The 26,386-nt window shown below is 39.0% G+C and overlaps 2 protein-coding genes across 2 annotated transcripts in view; both read right to left on the reverse strand.

Annotated features, from left to right (window-relative positions):
- The window catches only part of CLVS1 (clavesin 1), a 216,018-nt gene that overhangs the window by 1,053 nt on the left and 188,579 nt on the right, over nucleotides 1-26,386 (reverse strand). Inside the window, 2 exon segments of the mRNA XM_021002153.2 lie at nucleotides 18,803-19,038; nucleotides 23,708-23,818. Coding sequence (XP_020857812.1) covers nucleotides 18,803-19,038; nucleotides 23,708-23,818 — 347 coding nt within the window.
- Nucleotides 5,153-7,914, reverse strand: LOC144457192 (uncharacterized). Its single transcript, XM_078154525.1, is given in 3 exon segments — nucleotides 5,153-5,160; nucleotides 7,319-7,577; nucleotides 7,579-7,914. Coding segments are annotated over 3 exon segments (603 nt in total).

Here is a 26,386-nt window from a genome sequence, read left to right on the forward strand (position 1 = left end):
ACTAGCCACCAAGAAATTTTTTTTTATTATTATTAACATCACAACTAATGAAGTAGAGTTAGAAAATGTTGCAGTGGCAGCGTCAGGCGTGGAGTCTAGGCACTAGTTTGGACAGAGAACTCAATCTCTCCGACCCTCAGTATCCTTGCTTGAAAAACAAATGGTGGACTTGACAGTTGCTGAGGGTCCTTCTTAGACATCACTGTAACTGGCATTTATTAAGCATCTACTATGTGCTGCTCACTGTGCTAAGCATTTTACAAATCTGAGCTCATTTTATCCTTACAACAACCCTTTGAGATAGGTGTTATTATTATTCCCATTTTACAGTTGAGAATACTGATACAAATAGAGTTTAAGTGACTTACCAAGATCACACAGCTAATAAATTCTGAGTTCCATATTGAAATGGGTTTTTCCTAACTGCAGGTCCAGTGCTCTATCTACTGTTTCACTTAGCTGCATCTAAAATTCATTAACTCAGCATTTTGAGTAGCACAGATTTAAGCATTAAAATTTTTTTAAAAATATTTTCAATAGCTAGGCAGACCATTTCATTCTCCAGATAATAATTTCTAACTTCTGGTTTATCTTCTCTTGGAGTAATGCTCACTTCCTCCTCAGTGTTCCTAATAAAGATTTGAATTGAAATGATTTTTCAGCTTTACATCCTACATACCAAAATCTTGTCCACCATAAGCACTGAACAAGTGCTTACCAACTAAAAATAGTTCTTTCAAGTCTTCAAGGAAATGGTAGCTTTGGAATGACTCAAGTGGGCAAAATTCACAATTTAAAATTATGCACGTAAGTAGCCTTGGATTCTGCTGAAATGAAACCCCATTCCATTTCAAAGAGTCAGTGTGGACTCTCCCTAAAGCTACATACCAACCAAGATGGCACCACTGTAAGCTTTAAAAATAAAGTGAACTTATTAGTGAGTACAATAATAATAACCCATGTTCATATAGTCCTTTGAAGTTTACAAGGTACTTACAGCAAACCCTCTCCTCTCCAACACTTCTCTCCGATACACATTCACCAGAGGTGGACCAGTATTATTCCTATCTTACAGATGAGAAAACTAAGGTTTACAAAGAGACTAAGTGCCTTGCTCAAAGCATTATGGCTAGTGAATAGCAGCAGAACTCAAAACACAAGACCTCCACCACACTATATTATGCACCAGAGGGAGTCAGATATTTTTTTTTCTCATGGTCACATATAGATTTAGGATCATCAGATTTAGAGTTGGAAGAGTCCATCCAATCCAAGTTCATTCTGCAGATGAGGGGAAAACATGAGGTCCAGAGAGGACCTGAGTTCCTATCAGTCTTTGCTACTTACTCTCAGTGTGACTGACCTGTGTTTCCTCATCTACAAAATGGAAGTGTAGGATTAGATGACTTAGAAGGTCTCTTTCAGTTCTAAATCTATGCACCCTATGATCCTAAGAAAGTTTTCTCAAGTTTGTAGAGGTCAGACAATAAGTGACAGAATAAGGATTTGAACCCAGGTACTCTGACTTAAAATCCAGGAGTCTTCTGAAGTTAGTATGCTACCATGTGTATTTAATTATTTTTCCCAATTGGAGTAGGAAAGAGGGAGGCATGGAGGGAAGTAGATAAGGTAGAACAGAAAGATTAAAAACTGAAAATTATTTCCAACAAATAACGTTTGTTGACACTTCATGGCAAACCTCTATCAAATGAAACAAAATTAATAGTCTCCCTCCCTTGACATTTTTGAACAACCTGAATAACTAGATTAACTTACCATCACCCTTAGTTTCTACAACATAAATAATTACCAAAATAGAGGGATTCCACTACCCAATATTTCCAGAGAAATTAAAATGTACTTCCTGTTTTCATGGAGAATTTGCATCTGTTCATGACATGGCAAATGATGGAACACTGAAGAGATGCTTACATTATTCCCACAGCTTTCCCTGCTTTCATCTGGCAATCAATGCAGGAAATCTCTGAACTCTCAGATGGTGCGAGTCCAAGTAAAAAACAGACTGGCACTATTGGCAGACCAAATTGATTTACTGTGGAAGATTCTAAAGCAATAATCTGAAACAACCTAGCATTATGTACAAGGTATCCTAGTGATGAATAGACAGCATGTTTCTACAATGGCTTTACAAAAACCATCTCAAGATTACAACTAACCTTTATTAAGTGCCTACTATGTGCACAGCTGTTGTTAGCCCTTCCTTCTCAGAAGAGCACCATGACATCAGGGAGGTGATACCATGACATGCAAGTGAATTGAATTTAAAAGAAGGGCTGTGCAAAGTCACCAGCCTCATTTTCTCCTTTGGAGCCATCTGGGTCTAGTGGTGAGATATAGATGAGGATGACTGAAGGTTGTCCTGGATGCAGTGGGAGACCTTAGCCTTTTTAAGCTAAGGTCTTTAACAGGTCTCAGTCTGACTGAGGCAACACCCTTCCAGTGATTGAGGGTAAGTAAGAAATGAGGCAAAGAATGGCCTCTATGCCTCTTCAAGAAAAAAAGAGAAATAATTCTGGGAGGGGAAGACCTCAGGGTTTCTGGCCAAAGCAGAAACAATTGCTATTTACATTCACTCTGAGCCAATCAGGGCCCAAACAATGACCAAAGTGGGGCTTGGCCTGGGACCCATTGTTGGCCAGTCAATGACAGCCAGAATGATTTGGGTTTAGGGTGTGGTTCTTAAGGAAAAAAAATGTTTTAGAGATCAAAATTTATGTCCTTTGGGCAGAGCACCTTGAACCAAGGAAAGGAAAGGAAAAGAAAGGAAAGGAAAGGAGGGCCATCTGACTTCCATTAAGGTGCTCAGATTCTTAAGATCTGGGCTGCTTGCCTTAGCCATACAAATGCTTAGTTTCCTTAAGAACATCCAATCGATGTTCTAATAAACCTTGTCTTTGGCTGAAAGAAGGCTTGAGTTGAATTCATTTGGGCAGGACCCAGGTGTCATGATTTTTGGGGTACCAGCACCCCTAAACCTCTAAACCTCAACATAACCATGACATTCACTGTGTCACCAATAGAGAAAGGGAAATTGAAGCAAGGAGTAGTCTGTATAGTCTTTCTGCTGGTGCTGCATGTAACGAATCCAATAAAGGAAATCATTTACCTCCATGTAGCCAAATGAAAACTATCACACCTCTGAAGTAGATCAACATGCTGAGCCATAACTACTGTTGAATCACTGGAGCTTTGCTGTCCAACACTAACATCCAGGGGGCATGCTCCCCCCTATACCAGTCCAGATGCACCATCTTTATGTCTCAAATAAATTGATACTTCTGTGATTCAGTCATTGCATCTTTACTCTCTCTCCCCTATGTCCAACCCTAGGAACCTGTTGCCACAGCAAACTTCTTCCAGGGCCCAGGAAAATAAACTTTGAGAAGTGGACTGCCCCTCTAGCCATGGCTGGACTACCTCTTGCCCCCATGCATTGTCCCACCTTCCTCTGTACCACCTCTGTTCCTTGTACTGCATTGACAATGATGGTTAGGTAAAAAACCCAACAGCCCTTGGAATATCAGCTTTCCAAATTACTAGCCCTGCTTTGAGAGAAATGATTATTTTTCCCCTTGTATTAATAACCAATTATTAAATTAGGATCAAGGTTTTGCCTTCCTATTTCCTCATTCAGGAAACAGAAAACCTGTGTAGGTTTTTCAACCAGTCTGTGAAGGACACTGCTGATAGATGAGATTGCCCAAATTCTCTGGGTACATACTTCTCAATTTTGGGTGGGATTCCACCCAACTAGACCTTACACACAGAATCCAGTCTAGGCAAGTTCTTGGAAATAAAACCCTGTCCTTGGAACCTTCCATTAGATTTTATGGTCATCCAGCTTATGAAGGGGAAAACCAACCAGAGTGGTCTGTCTGGAGAAGGATTCTGGAGGCAGTTGAGTCTCATGATCTGCTCATGTTCTCAGCAGGAGGGGCTGAAGACTTTTTGCCCACCTCCTCATTAATATGTCTGCCCCCTTCACTGATTGTTAACCAATCAGAGTTGATTTCTACCCTCATGGACACCCCCTTTTCCAAAGACTTTTAAGTACTTAATGTTCTGGGGTGGAGGGGGATCTTTGGTTATGAGACTGACCTCAACTTATTGACTATTTCCTAGCCACAAATAATAAATTGATTATTAATTACTACTCCAGAAACTATATCTCTTGGATTTTTCATTCTCAGCTTTCAGCCCAGACCTGGCAGCCATCATGCTGGGAAACAGTCCTTGTGAAAGTATTAACTGGAGACTTTCTCTTTGGGTGCTACAGCCTTTGCCTTCTCTGTAGCCCTAACTACTAACAACCTGGAAAAGAAAGTTCTCACAAGCACAGTCCTTGGCACTGTCAAGTGGTACGTTATCAGAGACAGCTATGGAGGTAAACTTTGATATGCCATTGTTCTGACCTAGTGTTAAGGGGCTGATCTTACTTAAGCTCTTACCCACTGACTGAAATTGAAATTTGGTGGGAGAAATAAAGAGCTGTCTTTTATTTAATAAGTTTGAACTCTCTGTACATAGATGCTAGCCATGTCTTCTCTAACCCATACAAGTGATTGGGAAGGGTGGGGGGAGAGGTAGTAAAATTTTCATTTTGTCTCTTCAAGTTCTTCAGTTATTTAATTTCTTGCTAATGCTCTTCCTTATGTTACTATTAACCTGCCTCAGAGAAATCATAGGATCATAGATTTCAACTTAGATGGGATCTCAATGGCCACCAAGTCCCACCCTTCATATTAGAGATGAGAAAACTGAGGTATAGGCAGATTAAAAGACTTGTGCAGGATCATACAGCTACTAAGTGCCCAAAGCAGGATTTGAACCTATGTCTTATGGATGTAAAATCCAGTGCCCTGTCCACTGCATCTCAAAGAATCACAGAATTGCAAGTAAGAAAGGAGGATCAGGGCCCTCTTCCTCAAGTCTCATTCAAATCATGACTCTCTTCTGTAATACCCTCAAGTGGTCATTCAGCCCCTCCTTAAAGACTCCTAGAGCTAGGAACTCATTATTAACAGAAGCAGCTCATTCCATTTGGGGACAACTCTAATTTTTAGGAAATTTTTCATTATATCAAGTCCCATTCAGCACCATCTTAGCATTCTTTGCCACTACAATGCTCATTTTACACAACTGTGGACAAAAACAACCAAACTCATAGAAATGATTAATGAATGATTAATGATTAATCTCCTTTAATAAGCTAGCATGGTTTTTTCACATCAAAATGAACAAATTAAAAACCATCTTTCTCTATGTTAATGAAAAAATTAGTGGATGATGTTTTGAATAGAGTATAGAAAGAAACAATCCCAATGACTGGGCATTGAAAAGGAAAAAAGTTTACCATTTTGCAAAAAAAAAAAAAAACAACCTTCTGAGAAAGATCCCAGACATTCCCATCACTATACCTCTTCTTTTTCTGTAGCATCGTTCTAATTCATTCATTAATAGAAAGAAAACTGGTAGATCACAAGCTCCTTGAAAGCAGGATTTTGAAAGCACTAGCATTGTGCCTGGCACATAGTAGAAGCTTAATGATAGAAATCATGGTTTTGAGATCTGGCTCTGACACTACTGGGCAAGTCATGTAACTTCTCTTATCCCCAGTTTCCTCATCAATAAAATGGTGATAATATTTGCACTACTAATCATGATAGAATGTAGCTTTTTGAAGGGACTGTATAATTTTTGTGTTTTTATCCCTAGCACCTAGCACACATATATCATGCCCTTAATACTTACTTGTTTACTGGGAAGTTTATAGTAGACTGTGAGGAAAGCAGAGTGAAAAACTTTCAAGTACTGTATACACAGAACTATTAAAAATTCAGCAAACGTTAAGTAAGGGAATACTATACCCAAAGCACTGTGTGTGTGGTAGGGGGTATAAGGATGGAGAAGAAGGAGGGTGAAATAAAGTCTCAGTGCTGAAAGAGCTTACATTCTAATAGATTTAAGTATTAGACTATTATTATTATTAAATATTGATATTAAATTTATATAATTTAACATTTAGAACTTTTGCAATATCTTCAGTAGAAATGGTGTCATCCGTTATATTTATTGTATCTCTTAGAACATGGTCTATAGGATAAAATACAGATTCCTTATCTCAGCATTCCTCTCATGCCTTCTGTTTTTGACCAAAATGGTCTGCTAGCCATTCTATGACCCCATCCAGCCTTCTACTATTTCTGTGCATTTTGCTCTAGTCCTCCATGACTGAAATGGACTCTATGTCTCTACTGATAAAAAATCCTTCTCTTCTTTTAAGATCCATCTCAAATACTACCTTGTTCATTAAACAATCCCTCTTCCACTCTTCAGGAAGCTCCCTTCACTTCTCTAATCTTTCTTGTCTTTCCTATGCATTTGTCATAGTCTAACTTATATTGAACCTTTTGGGTACATTTCATCTCTACCTGCTCTTTGAGGGTAGGATCTTAATTAATTTTTCTCTTTTGTCTTCCCAGTATATTTCATAGTGCCCTTCATATAACAAGCACTTAATAACTGTTTGTTGAATTGAATGAAAGGGAAATAGAATGAAAGAGAATTGATGAAAAGCAAACACAGACTGTCCTTTCCTTTAGGAATGATTGTGTTACCGCTTGCATTTATCTTCATAGTCCTCATGATTACATAACCATAGAGCCCCATTTTCAATCACCATTAATACAAAAACCAAATGATTGCTTTTGTCCTGTAGATTTCAGTATAATAGAATATTCTAATGGAGAAATGAGTGATCTTAAAGTAGCATGTATGGAAAAAGCACTCTGGTTTCCAGAATAGTGGTCTGTCACCACTTGTGCTGGGAAGTTCAGAGAGCTAGGGAGACATCTCATAAATTTGGATTTTTCTAACTAGCTGTGTGACCCTGGGCAAGTCATTTAACCCTGATTGCCTTAGTTTCCTCACCTGTAAAATGAGCTAGAGAAGGAAATAGCAAACCACTCCAATATCTTTGCCAAGAAAGCCCCAAACAGGGTCATAAAAAGTTGGACATGACTGAAAATGACTGAACAGCAAAAACAACAATTTCGAATTTGGAATTACTCAGATGAGGGATTCAATTATATTTATAATGTTCAAAGATAAGAAGAACATAATTTCATGATATATTTGGTCACTTCATATTACAGTACTCATTGATGAGCATTTTTTTTTGTCATAAGTCGGCATTTATTATTTAAGTTGGAGAACAGGTTATGAAGGGAGTGGGAGGCACATTCAGAACATAGAGTCCAAGGTGAAGCCCTAGAGGAGAGGGAAGAAGGGAAGAGACAGGGAGATGAGAGCTTCTCATCTGTGTCTGTTCTAGAAGGGGCTGATCCTGATTTCTGAGCCTTGTTCCAGGGCACACAATGAAGCACAGGATAGGATGAGGTTCCAGGGGCCACAGGTTTAGGAAACATCAAGGGGTCGCCAAAGTTACACATCCAACCAGAGGTGGGGGCTGGGATTCTCCTTGGATGAGCAGCACTGCTTCCTTTTGGGAAGTGAAGCATGGTGATAAGCTCCATCCCACTTATTTCAGCTCTTATGAAACATTCTTGTAGTTAAAGTTTTTGTGCTAAAGAATTCTTTCATCATCTTTCTAACTTCTTGTACCTTGCTTCTAGTTTTTTTTTTTTTTGAATAGGCATCCAACTTGTAAGCTGCCTGCTCAAGAGCTGCTATTTGCTCTTCAGTTAAAGTGATCTGATCCAGATAAGGCTGAAGTGCTGCGTATTTCTGGTTTAAGTCCTTTAGGTTTCTACTTATGTTTACTGCATTATCTTTCATTGCTAGATACTTCAAGCTAGTCAGTTTGTCCATATTTTCCAGAAGTTTATCATTTTCACTTGTGGCTGTCAGCTTGACTGCAAGGTATGTGGCCATTTTGGAGAGCATGTCCTGGCACAGCTGTGATGTCTACCTTTTCAGGTTCTGTGGCCTCCTTGTCCAGTCTCTGCTATGGCATCATCTAGGCTGGTGAACGGAGGAAGGAGAAAGGATGGAGGGAATGATGGGGGAGTCATGCATGATGTAGGGATGTAACTTCCAATCTTTTGAGCTCTCTTATTTCCTTCTCTTGAACCATGCTTTCTAACACATTTTCATTGTCTTCCCACCTTCATCTTTGTACTTTGTACATCATGCATAACTTCTTTAAGAAAAAGCCAAGAGGCACCAGATACGATAAGCAACATATAATATCTTCAACATAAAATTGATTGCATTTGAACACCTCGGGAATAACTAGTTACTGGCATGAGTCATTTCTGAATGAGTTTCCTATGTATATTAAGATCATTGACTTATTTTTAAAAAGGTCAAATTAGATACCAAATTACAAAAATAAAAATTAGAAGAAAGGGTATATATTCGAGGCAATTCCAGCATGACTTATTTAAATAATATGTTGATGAGGAAATAAAAGACAATGACATGGATTATTACTCATTCCTAAGGAACTTTAACAGATGCAAATTGAAAACCACAAGAAGATACTTGGGAGCCTCAGTTCTGCCTTGGACAACAAGCATTTCTCTCATTTTCTCTTCAATTCCTATTTTGCTTTTGTCCTCTCAGCCAGGAAGAATGACTTTTGAGCTGGAGAAGACGGAATAAAAGTGACTAATAAGGACTTGATAGCCAAGATAAATCAGAAGATAAGTTAGATCTAGTTATCCTTGATAAATTCAAGCTACGGGACCCAGCTGAACTACATCTCAGACACTGAAGGAAATGGGAGATGTGATGGATGAGCCACTAGCAGTGATATTTTAAAGATTCTATAGAAAATATTCCACAGAGTAAGAGTGAAGGAAGTTAAATGTCCTGATTTGCAAAAAAAGTGAAGAGAAGGACATTTGCCAACTACAGCCCAATGAGCTTGTCTCCTGTTGAGGGCCACTCTTAAGAGTCCGATATAGGTTTAAGATCCAGGACAGAGTTTGACCTTTGCCTACGCTTTAACCCAAAGGGCTCAATAATTAAGAAGCAAGGCTTTCCAAATCTTTCCCTTCTAGGAGGCTTTTGAGACATTCCTTCTCACCCTTTGAACCTTAGATTTACATATTCACTCCTTTATACAGAGGCCAGGAAAAAGCCTTGGAATTTATAACCCCATCTAGGAACTCTGATAGGGAGGAAATGTATGTTATCACATCCTTAGCAGACATTTTGGGGAGTGTCTCACGGGGATGGATTTTCTCTATGTATCCTGTACCCTTAGATGAATAAACTGAGTCAGTCCTTACTGCTCTGCTTGGCCCACATCTCACGTTTATTTCTTGCCTTTCCGTTCGGTGTACTATCTGGTTGCGGGCAACAGTCTCCAATTTCTGGCAAAATTCTAGAACCTATTACTAAAGAGCTAGTTAGTGAACATTTAGAAAAGAAAATGATTATTGCAAAAGAAAACAAAAAAATAAGCAAGGTTTCATTAGAACAGGTCATACCAGATTAACTTTATTGCCTTCTTTGATAGTGACTTGAATTGGTGGATCTAAGGAATGTTTTTAGTAAAGCATGCCATGTTATTCTTGTGTAAAAAATGGAGAGACGTGGGCCAGATAGTATAGTACAATTAGATGCATTTAGAACAGATTGAGTGGCTGGATGCAAAGTGCAATAATTAGTGGTTTGGGGGCAGCTAGGTGGCGCAGTGGATACAGCACCGGCCCTGGATTCAGGAGGACCTGAGTTCAAATCCGGCCTCAGACACATAACACTTACTAGCTGTGTGACCCTGGGCAAGTCACTTAACCCCATTGCCTAGCCAAAAATTAAATAAATAAATAAGTAGTGGTTTGATTCCCCCTTTGCTAGGGGTATCAATAAAGTGCCCAGGGATCTGTGCTTGACTCTATAATTATTGTTTGTTAAAATTCATATAACACTTTACAGTTTGTAAAGCATTTTGTACATATTATTTCATTGGATCCTAATTAACATTTTAATTTATATATTTAACATTTCAGTATTTTATTGATAACAGATCAAGATGCAGATGGTGTCCTTTTTCAAATTTTCAGATGACAGAAAAATGGGAGTGATAGCTAACATGCTGTGTAACAAGTTAGAATCCAAAAGGCTTTTGATAGGTAGAACATTGGGCTGTGAAAATTACGAGAAATATTGAAGTGTTATCTCCCAGAGGAGACCATTCTGCTTTTGTATAGCTCTAATGGTTAGCAAATTTTTCCTGCCATGATATCTAAATGTACCTACTTGTAATTCCCCTGTGTTGCACCCTGTTCTGCTATCTGTGGACAAGCAGAATAAATGTAAATCTGTCTTCCATGATATCCTTTCAAGTATTTGAAGACAGTTGTTATATCTCTCTTTAGTCTTTTCTCCTTTTTCTTTTTTTCTCTTTAAAAATGTATTAACTTACTTTTACAGGTATTTATCATTTCTCCCTTTCATGACTCTCAATTGAGCAAAACACAAAATGAAACCCTTGTCACAAATATGTATAGTATAACAAAATAAATTTCCATTTTGGCCATATCAAAAAATATGTCTCTTTCACATTTTAATTACATCACCTCTCTGGTAGGAGGTAGGTGGCATGTTTCATCTTCATTCCTCAGAACTTATAGTTTATCATTGTATTGATCAGAATTTGAAAATCTAAACTTCTCTTTTTCAAGCTAAACATCCTCAGTTCCTTCAACCAACCTGCCCATACTGCAAGCCCTTTCATTCTGTTTTTTCTCTATGGATGTTCAGCTATATCAATGTCTTCCATAAAATAAGTTATTTTTTCAAAGTGAAGAAAATGTTATGAATGTGGTTTGACCAGGGCATTTAGCACAGTGAGACTATCATTTATTATTCCTGGAAACTACACCCCTGTTAATGCCACTCATTCTTGATTCATTTTGAGCTTGTCGACCATTAAAAATTCTAGAGATAACACTTCCCAAATAATATCAAACCAGACAAATTCCCACTGGTTAGGTATGTTGTAGTTGGAATCCTTTTTCTAGTATAGGTCAACCTTGGTGGTCACGGAGGTCCTTTCCAACTCTGACATTCAGAGATTTTTATAAAAAAAAAATCTGTGATTCTTTGTCAAGTGGAAAGACACAGAATTCAGGAGTGATTCTAGCTTGGCATAGAAACTTGTATGAAAACATTTTATGCAGTGTGGTGAAAATTACAAGAAATATTGGCTAATTAATCTATAAGAAGCAGGGAAGGAAAATCAAGTTTACAGAAAGAATGGTGAAAGATTTAACTAAGCCAAATCATCCTAAGGGCATTAAAGCAAAAAATTTGAAAAAAAAATAATAACTACAAAAGATGTATAAAGACTGATATCACAAACAAATCTTTCCTCCATCAATCACAGTAGAGCCACCACATTTGGACTCAAACATTATAACGCCAAGACATTCCATGAAGAAATAGAAAGGCAGAGAGAGAGAGAGAGAGAGAGAGAGAGAGAGAGAGAGAGAGAGAGAGAGAGAGAAATCAATCGATTGTTAGAATAAGCAATCAAACTGTACTCAGATACAGTGGTCGTCTATGCTAAAGGCAACACAATTTTGCTGAAATTGAAGGTTCTACTATCAAGATACTAGAAAGAAGAATAAACTAAATTTTTGGGAGAAAAACATATTAGACTTTATTATAATCAAAATAGGTATGTAGGAAAATATCAATAACTATTGACTCGTGTATCTGTTTTCCCATTGCTACAAAATCTTTAGGAAAAGAATCTACACAAGACTAAAGGGCATATTCAATGAAATTGGAGACAGAATAGGCAGATTTTTACAAGCAATATTCATCACTAGGCCATATTTTTATAGTCATGCAATTGACTGAAAGGTACTGGGAATATAATATCCCACTCGGTTTACTGTTTTAAGTATTAAAAAAAAAAGTATCTGATTCGGTAGAGGCTTCCCTTCAACAGGACATCTCTGTAATGTCAAAACCTACTATACTCTTTGGAAGATGTAAATAGAGATTAGTTTCTTTGATAGCCCTCTGATTGTTGATATTAAGTAAGCATAAACATGGCACTGGATTTGATATTTGACAGTTCATTGGCCAAAATTTTATTCATGGTTACATCTGTCATAGAATCTTATATGATCATGATATATGAGTAGGAAACTTCTCAGAAAAGAACCATTACAGTTTAAGTTTGCTCTGTCAAATCAAAAACTTATTCCCTGGCTGGTACTGTGATCAATATTCAGCAAACTATTTATAACCCTACTTCTTCAAAATAAACATAGTCGTATCTTCTCTTCTCATCTTTCTGCCAATTTTTATTACAAAGATGTGATCTGCTATAAAAAATGATCTTTGAAAGCATGCTCTATTAAGGAATACATACACACACAATTTTAGAGATGAAAAAGTGCATGTGAACTTACTTGGCATAATAGCTAGCATGCACTTGATATTTGCAACTACGTTACAAATATTATCTCATTTTATCCTTACAACAACCCTGGGAGGAAGGTTTTTTTTTTATATTACCTCTATTTCATATATAAAGAAACTGAGATAGACAGAAGTTATGTGACTTGCCCAGGGTCTGCAGACATGTAAGCTGTTGTTTATCATTATCATGTCCTATTTGTAGAGTGTCTATAATCTCAGTTCATTTTAATTCAACAGCTCTCACAAGGAAATTATGAAGACATTGTAAGAGATACTTTCATATGTATGTGTATTAAAACTGTCCACCCATGACAGTGAACAATCCTGGCTCTTTTCATCTTTCTCCATAGGTTTTATTCTCTAGGATTTATTTAGCTTTCTGGCTCTGCACTGAACATTCTCATTCTCTTTACCTTAATCCATTTAAAAATGATCATTCTCTTATTATTTATTCCTATCTTTCTGCTTCCATGTGGACATTCTCATGGCCATCACTCCACCCCCTGCCTCCCCCATCCTCACTGCTCTGTTGTTCCACAGATCCCATAATTAGAGGAAAATAGTTCTGCTATTATTAAACCAGAAACAGTATTTTTTTTAAAATACGCTCTTGGTAGCCAAATGGAAAGAAGGAAAGGAAAGACAAATTGACCTCTCTTCCCTCTTCCTTTGCCATCCTCTTGATTGAGAAGCAGCAGGAGAGAACAAAGCAAAGCTGAAAGCCATCCAGCCTCTCTTAGAGCTGCAACATACCTAACCATTTCCTGACTAGGGGCTTGGAGATATGGTCTTGTTTGTTTTCTTCAGAAAAAAACTGCATGCTGGAATTGGATGAATGGAGAAGATTTTTTTTTTAAATCAAGATTCTTAAATACCTGACAATGGATGGAAGGAAAGATATAATTTGAACTCTTACAGAGTTATCAGGGACTAGGTTCAATCTCTTTAAAACATCTTTGGCTTATACTTCCAACCAGCGCTTCCCTTGGGAACATCAGAATTTGGTTCATTTTGCCTTCACCCCAGAATTTCCTTAGGAACATAAGGATGTGTTATATGCTCTCTAAGATGTCTTAGAGAATATATACCATAGTTCCCACATAAGCATCTAAGCTAACAAAGCATCAAATATAGTATGGATTTTATTTAACTATATAGAAAATACAAAGATTCACACCTCAGACCACAAATCATCTAGGCATCTCACTGTCTCTCTTTGGAGGGCTTACGTTTTCTTCAGGGGCTGATTACATCCTATAAACTTATTACAGATGACCTCAAGACTGAGGCCTTTCCTTGCAGGAAAGAATTTATATTCCTATGTGGAAGATTCCATCTTCCCTTGGAAACTACACAGTCCATGTGGCTCACGCTGCCAGCAAAAGGGTAGATTACTCCTCCAAGTATAGCTCCATAGGATGTGCTGTGAGGCGGCTAGGTGTAGTTGGGTCCGCAGTCAAGCAGACAAGTTCAAATCCCACCACAGACACTTATTAGCTGTGACCCTGGGCAGGTCATTTAACCTTTGCTGGCCTCAGTTTCTCTAATTGTAAAATGGAAATAATAATAATAGATCAAATGAGATATTATTTATAAGAAAAATGTTTAATCCAGGTCCTGGAATATAGTAGGTATTATGTGTAAATGATTATTCCCTTCCCTCCTATCAAAGCTTCATATATATATCATATATATATCGTATATATATCATATATATAAAAGCTGCATATATGTATGTGTATATATATATAATATATACATTTATTTGTTTCTCCAGAGAAAATAGGCACATGTGCATACATAAATTTATGCCTATATGCCCATGTGTGTATATACACATGTATGTGTGCATATACACACATATACACAATACATACATGTGTACATGTGTGTTGTCTGTATATATACAGTCTGAGGTTCCCAAAGCTTTACCTTTAGTGTCTTAAAGACAAGGTCCTAAGGGACAGGAGCTTCTCTGTAAACTGATTCATGGTCCTATTTAGGATCCACTTCTCAGGGTAATGTTTATTAAGTGGGTATATCAGTTTCCAATTGTGAGCCCCCAGAATATGTTCTATTAGTCAAGAGAAACTATAGCAAGAGCATGCATGTGGGGCTCACCATAAATACAGATATATAAAACTATATCTTGATCCATATGTAGTCTCTCTTGAGCAGCAGAGCATGCTTCTAGGGTGCCCAGACAATTCAAAATACGGCTACCCATTTCAAACCTTACCTGAGAAGTAGATCGTAAATACAGCCATGAATCAGTTTACAGGGAAGTTCCCGAAGATCTTTAATATCCCCTCCTTGTAACCTTGCCCTTAAAGATAAAACTGTGGACACCTTAAACCCAATGGAATAATTGAATTTAAAGTGAGAACCATAAAAATCTGGAGAACTTGAAACTAGTTTCACCCACATTCCATTTTTTTTTGTGAGGATGATTTTCAGTGGGCCTTGTATTGTGTATACTGTTTAAGATTTCTTTGTACCTAGATCTAATTTTCAAGCAGTCCCATTACATTTAATCAAATTAATCCTATTAGAGACATTTGCTCCTTGCTAGATATCCCTGAGCAAGGCTCCTCACAAATGTATTACTCATACTTTGTATCCCTTGTGGTCTGTACCTGTGACTTCATTAGTAAATGGAAACTTCCAGTGAGAAGACTCCTTTTACCAAGCAGATCAACACTATCTCCGCAACTTACAATCTTGGAGTTAGTTTCCCGCAAAGCCTATGTGACTTGTTTCGGATCACAATAAGGCAATTTGTGTCAGAGGTAGGACTTGAACCCAGGTCTTTCTTGCCTCCAAGGCTGGCTCTTTATCTGCTACACCATATTTTCTTTTAATGGGCAAAATATACAGCCACACGCTCATACAGAAGGAAGGTTCCCAGCCAAGACCTCTTTCTTTTTTTTTTTTTGGTTAGGCAATGGGGTTAAGTGACTTGCCCAGGGTCACACAGCTAGTAAGTGTTATGTGTCTGAGGCTGCATTTGAACTCAGGTCCTCCTGAATCCAGGGCCAGTGCTCTATCCACTACGCCACCTAGATGCCTCCCAAGATTTCTTTCATTTGGAATAAATCTCTTTCCATATCATATAATTTCATTGGGATACACAGGTACTCTAGAACTCAGGTCAGCAAACAAAAGTCTTGATGAGCCTTCTTTCAGAAGAGAAAGGCATCAAGCTTTACAGGGTGCAATCTGGCTGATCAATCTATTTGCTTGTGAAACTAGACTCAGTTATAGTTCCCTGCCACACCCCCTCAAACCCCTCATCTGTTCTTACTGATCCTATTTTTTTTAACAGTTCAAGGCTATTCTTCTTCTAATTATATTCTATTATATATAATTATTATATCATTTTATTATATTTTATTATATAATGTATATTGTTATATATTATATTAGTATTTCTATTTATAGAAAAGTAAAGGAACCAGCCCTCCACCCCCACTTTTATTTTTAACTTGTCCTCCTTCATTTTCTTATTGAAAAATACACAATATAGATTTTCTTTCTCTCTGATGCTGCATAGCTCTTTAGACTATGTCTTGGAAGAGGTTGGCCTCCTCATTCCTGACACAGAAAAGAAAGCTATCCAGTAGCAGGAAATAAATCCATGTCTGATACACAAATGATGATCAAGCCACACCAGCCGTTGTTCAGCCAGGAGTTGACCAATGCTATTTTCCCTCGGTTTTTCAAAACATGAGCAAGCCCCAGGCAACAGACACAAAAGACTTCAGCAGCTAATAATCAACATAAAATACTCCACATTTACAGCCATTCCCAAGGGACCTTGTTTCCAGGTATCCTAATGTGTTTCTGGAAAAAGCAGATTGAGTGAGGGTGACACAGAGAAGCTGAGAGCTTCAACCCTATTCGAACTGGGAACCAGACACTGAAGAGCTTCGAATACAGTAAAGACTCTTGAGTTCTTTATGATGTGGGGTATTTATGAAGAGGGGCATTAAAAGATTTTTATTGAATGTAACATTAATGAGGAGCATCTGTTTCCCACTTGCACAGCAAAATGGGCCACTCAGTCTAGCAGCTTGGGAGACAAGGTCTCCACTGTTCCTGGATAGCCACCATCTCCCACATCTTCATATGGATTTTATTTTATGATGATGTATGACTTCTGCCGGATATAGGTAATTATCCCAAAATTGCATAAAATGCAGACTATAAAAAGAGAAAAACATGCTGAAAAATTACTAAGGTCAGGGCCAAACCTATTAGCAGCTGAAAGCAGTCAAATAACTGTCATGTGCCCCCCTAGTTGGGATGGGGGAACCAAGGTAGCTTGCTATTTCCTCCTGATTTGACGGGGCAAGGAATTACTTGCTCAGGAACCTGAATATCTCTATGGAAGAGAGTCAGTGTGAAAAGTCATTTCTGTCATGCAGCTGCCTCACATCTTCCACTTAGGATCTCTTAAGGATGGGTAAGGGACACACATGTGTGGTAGAAAGCTAGGTTGAGGTTAAATTATGATTTAAATATAAAAAAGATTACATGAATCTTTCTAACTATATGCAATCAAATGTGAGAATGTAGCTGAAGTTATGGGGTTATGTGGCATAGTGAAAACTCAAGAGCAATTGAAGCCCACCCAGTGCCTGGGCAGATAGTAGGCATTTAATAAATGTCTACTGACTGATTGACTCCGAAGCATATAATAGCACAATGATAAATCCAAAAATTCTAATCACTGGGGGAATTATTGGAGAAAAGCTGCTGAGGAAACTTGAGAGCAGATTAGAAGTTGGGTTTAGATCAATACCTCATATCAAATACTACAATAAGCTCCAAATGTATACACAACTGGAAAAAAAAGCAGGTATGAGCAAATGTTTCTAGCATTTTAAGGGTTAACTTATGGTAAAAGGTCCATAATGTTATACTTGACAAAGCTGAGGAGAAAGGAATAAGCCTTTATATTACACCTACTATGCGCATATTATCTAGTTCGAGCCTCACAATAGCCCTAGGAGGTAGGTGTTTTTATTATCCCCATTTTACTGACCTGGAATCTTAGACAAACAGAGGTTAAGTGACTTGCCCGGAGGCACACATCTAGTAAGTGTCCCAGGTGGAATTTGACCTCAGGTCTTCCTATGCTCACACTTAGTGGGTTTTGGACATAGTAAGAATAGTAATAACAAGAGGAGGAATGAGAAAGGGAACTTACTGTCAGCACCTACTTTAAGTTGGAAAGCCAAACACCTTGGTGATCCTTTCCCTCCCCCACACACACATACACTCTCAAGGCCCAAGAAATCATGTGAAGGCAGCCATACCTGAAATGCAAGGGCCTTCCTGGCAAAGAAGATTAGAGCTATCAGGAATGAGCAAAGAAAGGGATGAATTGTGCCTTTTCTCCTATTAATGCCCCTACTTTTATTCCTTTGAAATTTAGAAGGTCAGAAAGGACTAAGGACTAATGGAGTCCTGTTCCAAGTTTTCTAGAATGGGTGGAAAGTTGCCATTTTAATTATGTTACTTGTTGTTGTTATTATTCATCCTTCTTTCTGGAAGAGGACTGATAACATCAGAGGTGATGTCTTGACTTGCCCATGAATTGGATTTACGTGAGGCAGAGCTGCACAAATTTGTCAGTCTTACTCTATCCTCCAGATTCACACATGTTGGGGCATTCCCGATGTTGACTGGGAACCAGCACCTGAGAGATGGATGGCTTGAGGGCCACCCAGCCAACATGATGGACATTAGGAATGAAAATAAACATACAACTGGTCAGCACAAAGCAGTGCAGATATGTATGTTTTCATTCTGAACTCAGTGCCATCACAGCAGGCTCATGCAACTCAATTTATAGCTATTGTGAGACAGAAATTTTTCTTTGAGATGTCATCTGTCAACCTCCAGAGTGATTCTATTTATAGGTCTATTCCAGGAACAGTAGAAAAAGACCTCCTGGGCAATTGAGCCAACCTATATGGCCTCAGCTATCACTAGGAAAACTCAAACCACTGGTGAACAGCATTCCAAGCCAATGATAGGGACTAGCTTCCTGGTGGGTTGTTTTTCCATTCAGTCTATCTCAGAGGCCTGACAAATTTCATCTTGTTTGTGCAGTAAAGCCCTCTCTAGTAATCAGGGAAGTAATTAAGCTGCTGCTGAGATCCTGCTCCTTAGCTGCTGTCATACAAAGGCAATAATCACACTTGTGAATGAAGGGCCCTTCGCTTTCCCCTCTAGCAAAATTATCTGTTATTATCATTAGATTTTATTCCTTTTCTATCCACATCACGGTCATCAATGGCTTATCCCACAGTAGGACCCAATCACAATGCCCACTTTCTAGAAAGCACTGATAAGCATTCCTCACCTTTTCATCGGCTTGGGTGAGCACTCTTTCTCTAGGTTAGAGGACGTGTGTTTCACGTGCATTGCATTATAGGAAGTGTGAGTATAATCATTTTCATCACTGTAGTCAGGACCGAGTAATGTCCGAGCCCAAGTTCCCATGTCATAGGGAGGGAGAGTCCCTCCAAATTCAGAGGGCAGGAATTCAGGGTGTATTAGTTGGTGAAGGCTGTTCAAATTGTTGCCATGGAGAAAGATCTAGAGGGAAAAACATAATAATAGAAAAAACCCTGAAACCCACAGCTGAAAAACAATCAACATGCATATATTAAGAGTCTACAACGCATTTCACAAAATAAAATTAAGTTGCTTGAGGGGGGAAAAAAGTCTTTGTACTAGACACTGCATTAAACATAAGAATACAAAGACAAAAAATAATAATCCTACTCTCAGGCAGATTATGTTTAATAGGGGCGTAGCCAAGATACAGCACATACAAAGCAAAAGTAATATAAATTGAGTGGAGGGCAGGTGGCAATTGGGAGGGCAGACTAGGAAAGATGTCCTGCAGAAGGTGAGGCTTAAGCTGACTCACCAAGGAAACCACGGATTCTAAGAAGTAGAGGTGAGAAGAGAAAGCATTCATTCCAAAAATAGGGGCCAGCCCGTGGAGAGACATGGTGATACAGGGTGGAACATCATGATGTACAGAACAGAATTTCAATTACGAGGGACGGGAGAGGCTGCCTAGTCTGGGAACAAGAATCCCTCCTACAAAATACCTGAAAAGTAACCATCCAAACTTTGCTTTGACGACCTGGGAGGGAAAAACCCACTACCTTCTTACGCAACTCATTTTACTTTGGGGCAGCACTAAGTATTAGGATGGTGTCCACAGATTCCTTATATCAAAGCCGGAATATGTTTTCCTATCAGTATTACCCAGAGCTCTTCGTCCTTCCTTCTGGGACCGAGAAGAACAAGTATAATCTTCTCCTTCTGTATGATAGTCCTTCAGGCACTTGAATACACTTCTCAGGCTCCCCTGAGGACTCTCTTTTCCACTTTTAGTTTGTATAATCAATCGTCCTTGTGAACAGAAGTCGACTCCTATTCATTCCACCAACAGCTGCCTTCCAGGATATAGTTTGGGAATGACATTAGATACATGACTGATGTAAGTGTGTCTGAAGAAAAAAAGTGTTTGTATTTGTGTTTCAGAATAATAAAAATATGTATCTGTTGCTTAGGAAAGGGAATAGGGTACTAGTCCTAAAAAATGACAGATCTGGTATTATTGGATTTGAAACAGTTTTATATATGAACAATTGCTGATTATCTGAATCAGTGGGAGAATAGAGTGATGCAGATAAACTAGACCAACAGATAATCCAACAGTCCTGTATATACCACCTCTGCAGCTTCCTTTTGTCTCTCCCACAATGGTAATGCCCCTTCCCTACTTCTGTTCCCCCTCTCAATACCTAATTAACTTATTCCCATCCTATAAGACCTACCTCCATCTTTCTACTCTGAGTTTTTTCACTGGCTGTCCCCCATTGCAGGATTGCTCTCCCTCCTCTTCTCTATCTTCTAGCTTCTTTCAAGTCCTAGCTACAGGAAGCCTTTTCCAATCCCTCTTGATTCTAGTGCCTTCCCTTTGTTCATTATTTCCAGTTTGTCCTGTATATCTCTTGTTTGTTCATAATTTCTTGCACATTGTCTTCCCCATTAGACTGTGAACTCCCTGAGAACAGGAACTGGTTTTTTCCTTTCCGTGTATTCCCAACACTTAGCACAGTGTCTGGCACATGATAGTTGCTTAATAAATATTTATTGACTGACTGGAGGCTTTGTCACTCACTCCATCCCATAAAGATCATAGGATCACAGATTTAGAACTCTAAGGAATCTTTCAGATAATTTAGTCCAATCCTCCCATTTATCAACGGGAAACTGAATTCTAAAGAGGTTTAGCCATTTTGTGTAAGGCTAGCCTGGTAGTGACAGAAGTCAGATTTGCACTTCTTTCTTTCACTTGCACAATGCCCTTTCTCTGAATTCTAATAGTACTTAGAGCACATACCACAAAATTTAGCTATTCATTATATTCAATCTTTCATTATTTTCCAACTGAATGCCCTGTGTCCTCTGGGCAGTTAGGTGGCAAAGCTGTATAGAATGCTGAGCCTGGAGTCAGGAAGACTCATCCTCCTGAGTTCAAACCTAGCCTCAGACACTTACTGTGACCCTGAGCAAGTCACTAAACCCTGTTTACCTCAGTTTCCTCAACTGTAAAATGAGCTGGAGAAGGAAATGGCAAACTACTCCACTATCTTTCCCAAGAAAACCTCAAATGGGGCATGAAAAGTTGGACACTACTGAAAAACAACAGAACCGTCCTCTGTTGAAACTATAATCCTCTTGAAGACAGACATCTTGTCTTATCCTGCTTTCCTAGAACTAATAGTCTGGCATGGCACTTGGCATGCAGGTGGAATTCAACCAATAAATGCAGATTCAATTTAAATATTTAGTTTGGTAATTCCTGATTTTTTTTAATCAGGCTATTTATTTTCCTAATTATCTTTTGGGGGGCTAATACTAAAATTAGTTTATTTTTCCTGAGAACACATTGACTGATATTGTTAGAGCTGGGTGAAGGTGGAAGTCAGCCTGAGATTAAGAATCTTTGTGGATAGTCCACAGAATAGATAATCCACATGTATTTGTAGTTTAAAATTAGGAGACTCTCTAGGTATGTGGGAAAAAGAATTAGGCCTACTCACATCAGAACCTATATACTAACATAGATTCCTCTTCGCTCCTTTACCTCCTATTACCCAAATATACATGATATTCCTAACCTCTGCCACTTGGCTTTCCTGGCTTCCCTCAAGACTCAAAATCCTACTTTCTGCAAGAGACCTTTCCTGGTTCCCCTCATGTCTGGTGCTTCTGCACTAGCCTTCTAATTGATCTCTCTACCTCATCTGTCCCTATTCTAACCCATCTTCTACATAATCCAACCTTTATATAACTACCAAAGAGACTTCCCCAAAGTGTAAGTCTGACCCCCTGCGAACTCCAGTGGCTCCCTATTACCTCTAGGATCAACTCTAAACTCCTTTGGGATACAAAACTATTTTCAACCTGACCCCTGCATACTTTTCCAGCCTTCTTTCCCCCCAACCCTATAGATATACTCATCGTTCCTTGCCAAGGATTCTCTGTCTCTTGTCTCCATGCATTTGCACTGAGCTAACCCCCATGTTTAGCATGCTCCCCTTCCTCTCCTTTACCTTGTTGAATCCCTGATTTCCTTCAAGACTCAGCTCAAATGCAAACTTCTGTAGGAAACCTTTCCTGGTTCCCTCAGCGGTTAGTGCCTTCTTCCAAAGTATATTCCCTCTACTCTATTTATACTGGATATGTCTATTTGTATACATGTAAGCTCATTGATGGTGGGGACTAAGTCATTTTGTGTTGATGGTGGGAATGCTTCATTTTGCGTCTTGTATCTCAGGGCCTTATGCAGTGCCTGACACATAATATATTGGTCCTTAATAGATGCTTGTTGATTGCTAGAGCTCTGTCCTTAGAGTCAAGAGGACCTGGGTTCAAATCCTGCCTCTGATAAATACCAGTTGTGTGATCCTGGGCAATTTACTTGACCTCTTAGGAACCCAACAACTCTCTAATAGTACAAGTTACAGATGAGTCAGCCAATCCATTCACATCTGCATCCTCCGGAGGAAGTTTTCACATCAGAAGTTCCCCCCACCATTGAAATCATAGCTCTGGGCCAAAGAAATAAATAATTAACTTCCCCCCTGTAGAAAATGTGGTTGGGGATGTTGCTTCTGCATTAACTCATCAGGGTGTGGATGCTTATGTGACAGCACATTAAAGAGCATTAAAATCAGTTTAAACTGGGTTTGAGGTATGTGAGAAATAGCTAGTTTTCATTTCCACAAAAGTCACCGAAACCTAAAATGCAGTCTAAGGGTTAGCTGGAAGTTGAACAAAGGAAGCCATAAATCAGAATAAGAAAACTCTACTGGTAGGTGAATAGACTAACCAATTCTGAGGTTAGGTATAGATTAACATCAAAAGGAATGTTCCCAAATAAGAGTAAAAGTGGATGCAGGCCCGGGTCCTCAAATTGTGGGGAGATGTAATTAAGGCCAGAGACTCACATGGTGAAATTAGGCGCTTTGGATAGGTTGTAACCTTTAGGTTGTAACCCCAACCAATGGGGAAACAGGGGAGGGAAATCTGAATTGGAAACAGGGAATAAAAAGGTGTGTATCTGTCTGACACATGTGTTCTGACACGTGGGATGCCCGGCCTTCTCAGGCTGTTCATAAAGTTTTTTCCTGGGTTCAAACAATGGCTTTGTTGAATTCATGGTAAGACTTTTTGCTGCTACTACCCCCATAGAATTTGTATATGAATCAAACAGTGATGGACTTGAAACATATACTAGGAGAAGTAGAAACTAAGAGCACAGGAGGGAACCATTTGTAAACATCCCTTGGGGTGCTAGCAAATTTACAGGACAAAACGGGAACTCTTAAAATACTCCATGATTAGGAAACTGTTTGGCCCCATTCTCTCACAAGCCATTATAGGAAAATAAGCATCTGCTCCTCACAGGCCATCAACGTTTCCCCAGTTTGTGTCTGGGGCTCTGAAAACAACCCAGCTCTGCTGAATTATTGATTAAATCCAGGCCATTTGCAAACTCCAGCTGAGGCTCTAACACGCAGTGGCTACACAAAAATACCCATCCCACAGAGCAATAAAAAAACAGGGCTGGAGAGACCACAGCAAAGAGAAGACATTACAGAAGTCACTCCAAATTTCCTGCTTCTCTGAAGACATATATCTAAAGACATACACATTGACATGGTTCTTTAATTACCCGTTTCCTTGTCTTGTCTTTGAGGAATGGTTTTATTAGTGTGTACAGGGCATGAATGTACCAGGGCTGATTGACAAAATGGACTCCTCCAAAGCGAGCAGGAAAACTGTCCTGTAGTGAAGAAAGAAATGGAGACCAATTAACAAGCACACCAGGGTTGGCAGGGAGGCAGCAGGACTGCGGTCCAGAAAACAAGGCTGTTTCTTATCCACGACCACTTGCTAATGAATGTGAGAGGAGGAAAACACACACTTATTCCCTTGCTGTTAAGGTCTCCTGCCCACTTCCTCCCTTTTCCCTATCAACTCCAGCTCTTCTCACTTCTGCCTTTGGATGTTGGGAGCTTTAAAAAGACAATCAGTAGGTGGGTGGACTGCCTTTCCGTGGGTCTATAGCTGTGGCTATTTCTTACTCTGCACTGCAGAGTTTCTATTCAGTGTGAAGGGTTGGGAGGCGGGGTGTTGGGGCCTCCGAGTTGGGGAAGAACCTGAATTCTAATTTCTCTCTTTGTCCCGAAATCAAGGTTTTGTTTCCCATACACTTTTAACACACAATTTCTCTCTTCACCCCTACCTCCTTTCACACAGATCCAGCTGGCATTATCATAACAGTGGCTGAACTTTCCGGGTCAATGAACTCAGGAGTAAGGAACCCGAAAAAGAATTGAAAATGTTCATGGGTACTCAGAGAGAGGAGGGCACAATGGAAATGACCAAACACTGGTGATAGATTTTTCTTTTTTATTTGGGGCACAGAGGTTCATGAATTTAGGTTAAAATTGGGCCCTGGAACACTATTGACTAGGATGAAACTGATTGATAATGTAGATTTCAAAATTTGTTCTAGGTAGATACAGATAGGGAAGGGTCTTACGATTTTGGTAGAGAGAACACCCGGGTGAGGAGACTTTGTTAATGCATGTCCCATCCTCCCTACAACTTGGAAAGTCTCAGAGAGTTGCCTAGATTATTGAGAATTAAGTGATTTGACCAAGGTCACAAAGCCAATAAGTGAAAGAAGCTGTTCTTAAGCCCAGATCGTCCTGGTTTGGGGGGTGGCTACCTGTCCATTATTCCATGCTGCCTTTCCAACATAGAATAGTGCTTGTTTTCAGATCAAGTTGCGAGTGATATTGGCTGCCTTTAGTACTAATGAGACACACAACAGACGGGAAATGCCCAGGCCCAGACCAGAAATCCTTCTGAGAGAACTCTAAGACCAAGAAGGAGCTTTCTCCAACTTTGGAAGAAGAGGAAATTGGGGATGCTTGGAGAGGCTTCCATCAAGTGCAAGGGGGTGGGGATGGGGGACTTGATTTCTCCAAGGGAAATAAATTCAATGCAAAGAATACTGTACTATCCATAACCTCAATAGCCTGAAGTTCTGAAGGGCAGAATGAGCAGAATGTTGTGTGCAGTGACAGCAATATTGTTTGAAGAACAAATTTGGGTGACTATTATAAGTAACAAATAAATTATATAAATTTATAAATTATAAATAAACAAATAAATCACAAAAGTTATTCTGACTACTATAAATACCCAAGTTAGCTGTAGAGGACTTATGGGGAAGGACACTGCCTGGATCCAGAGAGTGAGCTGATAGAAATATGTACAGAATAATTTTACATATACCTATGCATATACATACACACATATGCATACACATTATACACACGTATACACACACACACACACACACACACACACATACGCCTATTTGTATCTCATGGTGGTCAGCTCTAGGGTGGGGTAGGAGTAGGGGAGAAAAAAAGGAATTCACATAATTTTGTTGTATATTTGAAAGGAATAACAAGTTGTGCATAGTAGATTTGCAGTTTCACGTATAATCATCTTTTTTTTTTGTATTATGCTATGGAAATGCTTGTTTTATTCCATAAATATGTATTAATGTAATTTTAAAAAGGTGTAGGGGAATTAGCCTGGAATTCCAGATCGGGGAAGGAGCCTGAGCAAAAGAAAAAGACCTCTGCAGTGATGAGGTAAAACATTTCTTGAGGTTTTACCTCCATGGTAATATGGGCCATATGGGATAAACTAACCTGGGTAAAGGTGTCCAGGGCCTCTGTCATTACTGGAAAGTGTCAGATGCCTGAACTGCTGGCCAAAGGCTTGATGGGAGTTATGACCTGAGCCCAGGGTTAAATCTTGCTTCTTAACTCTGGAAAAACTTAGATTTTGTAGAAGCCTTAAACCAATCATCATCGTCGTCGTCATCATCATCATCATCACCATTTATATAGTCTTAAGTTTTTTAAAGGATTTACATGTTGTCTCACTAGTCAGATGAATAAATACCCTGCCCACTATCTTGACACCTGCACTATTAATTTAATATCAACGCTATTCATCAGAGCCAGAGTCATCATCCTCCCTCCACTCCCAACAGAATAAACTGAAGAAAAAACGCCAACAATAACAACAGTCCAGTGAGTGTTCATCTGACTTTCCATTCGGCTTGCTGGAGCACTGGATCTTTCTGTCAATGTGAAAAGTAACATTAGGTCGTGATATGAATATCAAACACTGAATGTGACTGCATCGACAATCAATGGACTTTGCTACTAATATTTGTGCCCCATTGGACTGACCCCAAGTAGCCTTAATAGATATCAAACTGAACCTCCAAGGACCTAGGATAGACCTAGGTGGAAATGGA

Source organism: Phascolarctos cinereus, unplaced genomic scaffold (genome assembly GCF_003287225.1).
Source record: "Phascolarctos cinereus isolate Bilbo 61053 unplaced genomic scaffold, phaCin_HiC Scaffold_4;HRSCAF=312, whole genome shotgun sequence".
Taxonomy (NCBI): Eukaryota; Metazoa; Chordata; class Mammalia; order Diprotodontia; family Phascolarctidae; genus Phascolarctos; species Phascolarctos cinereus.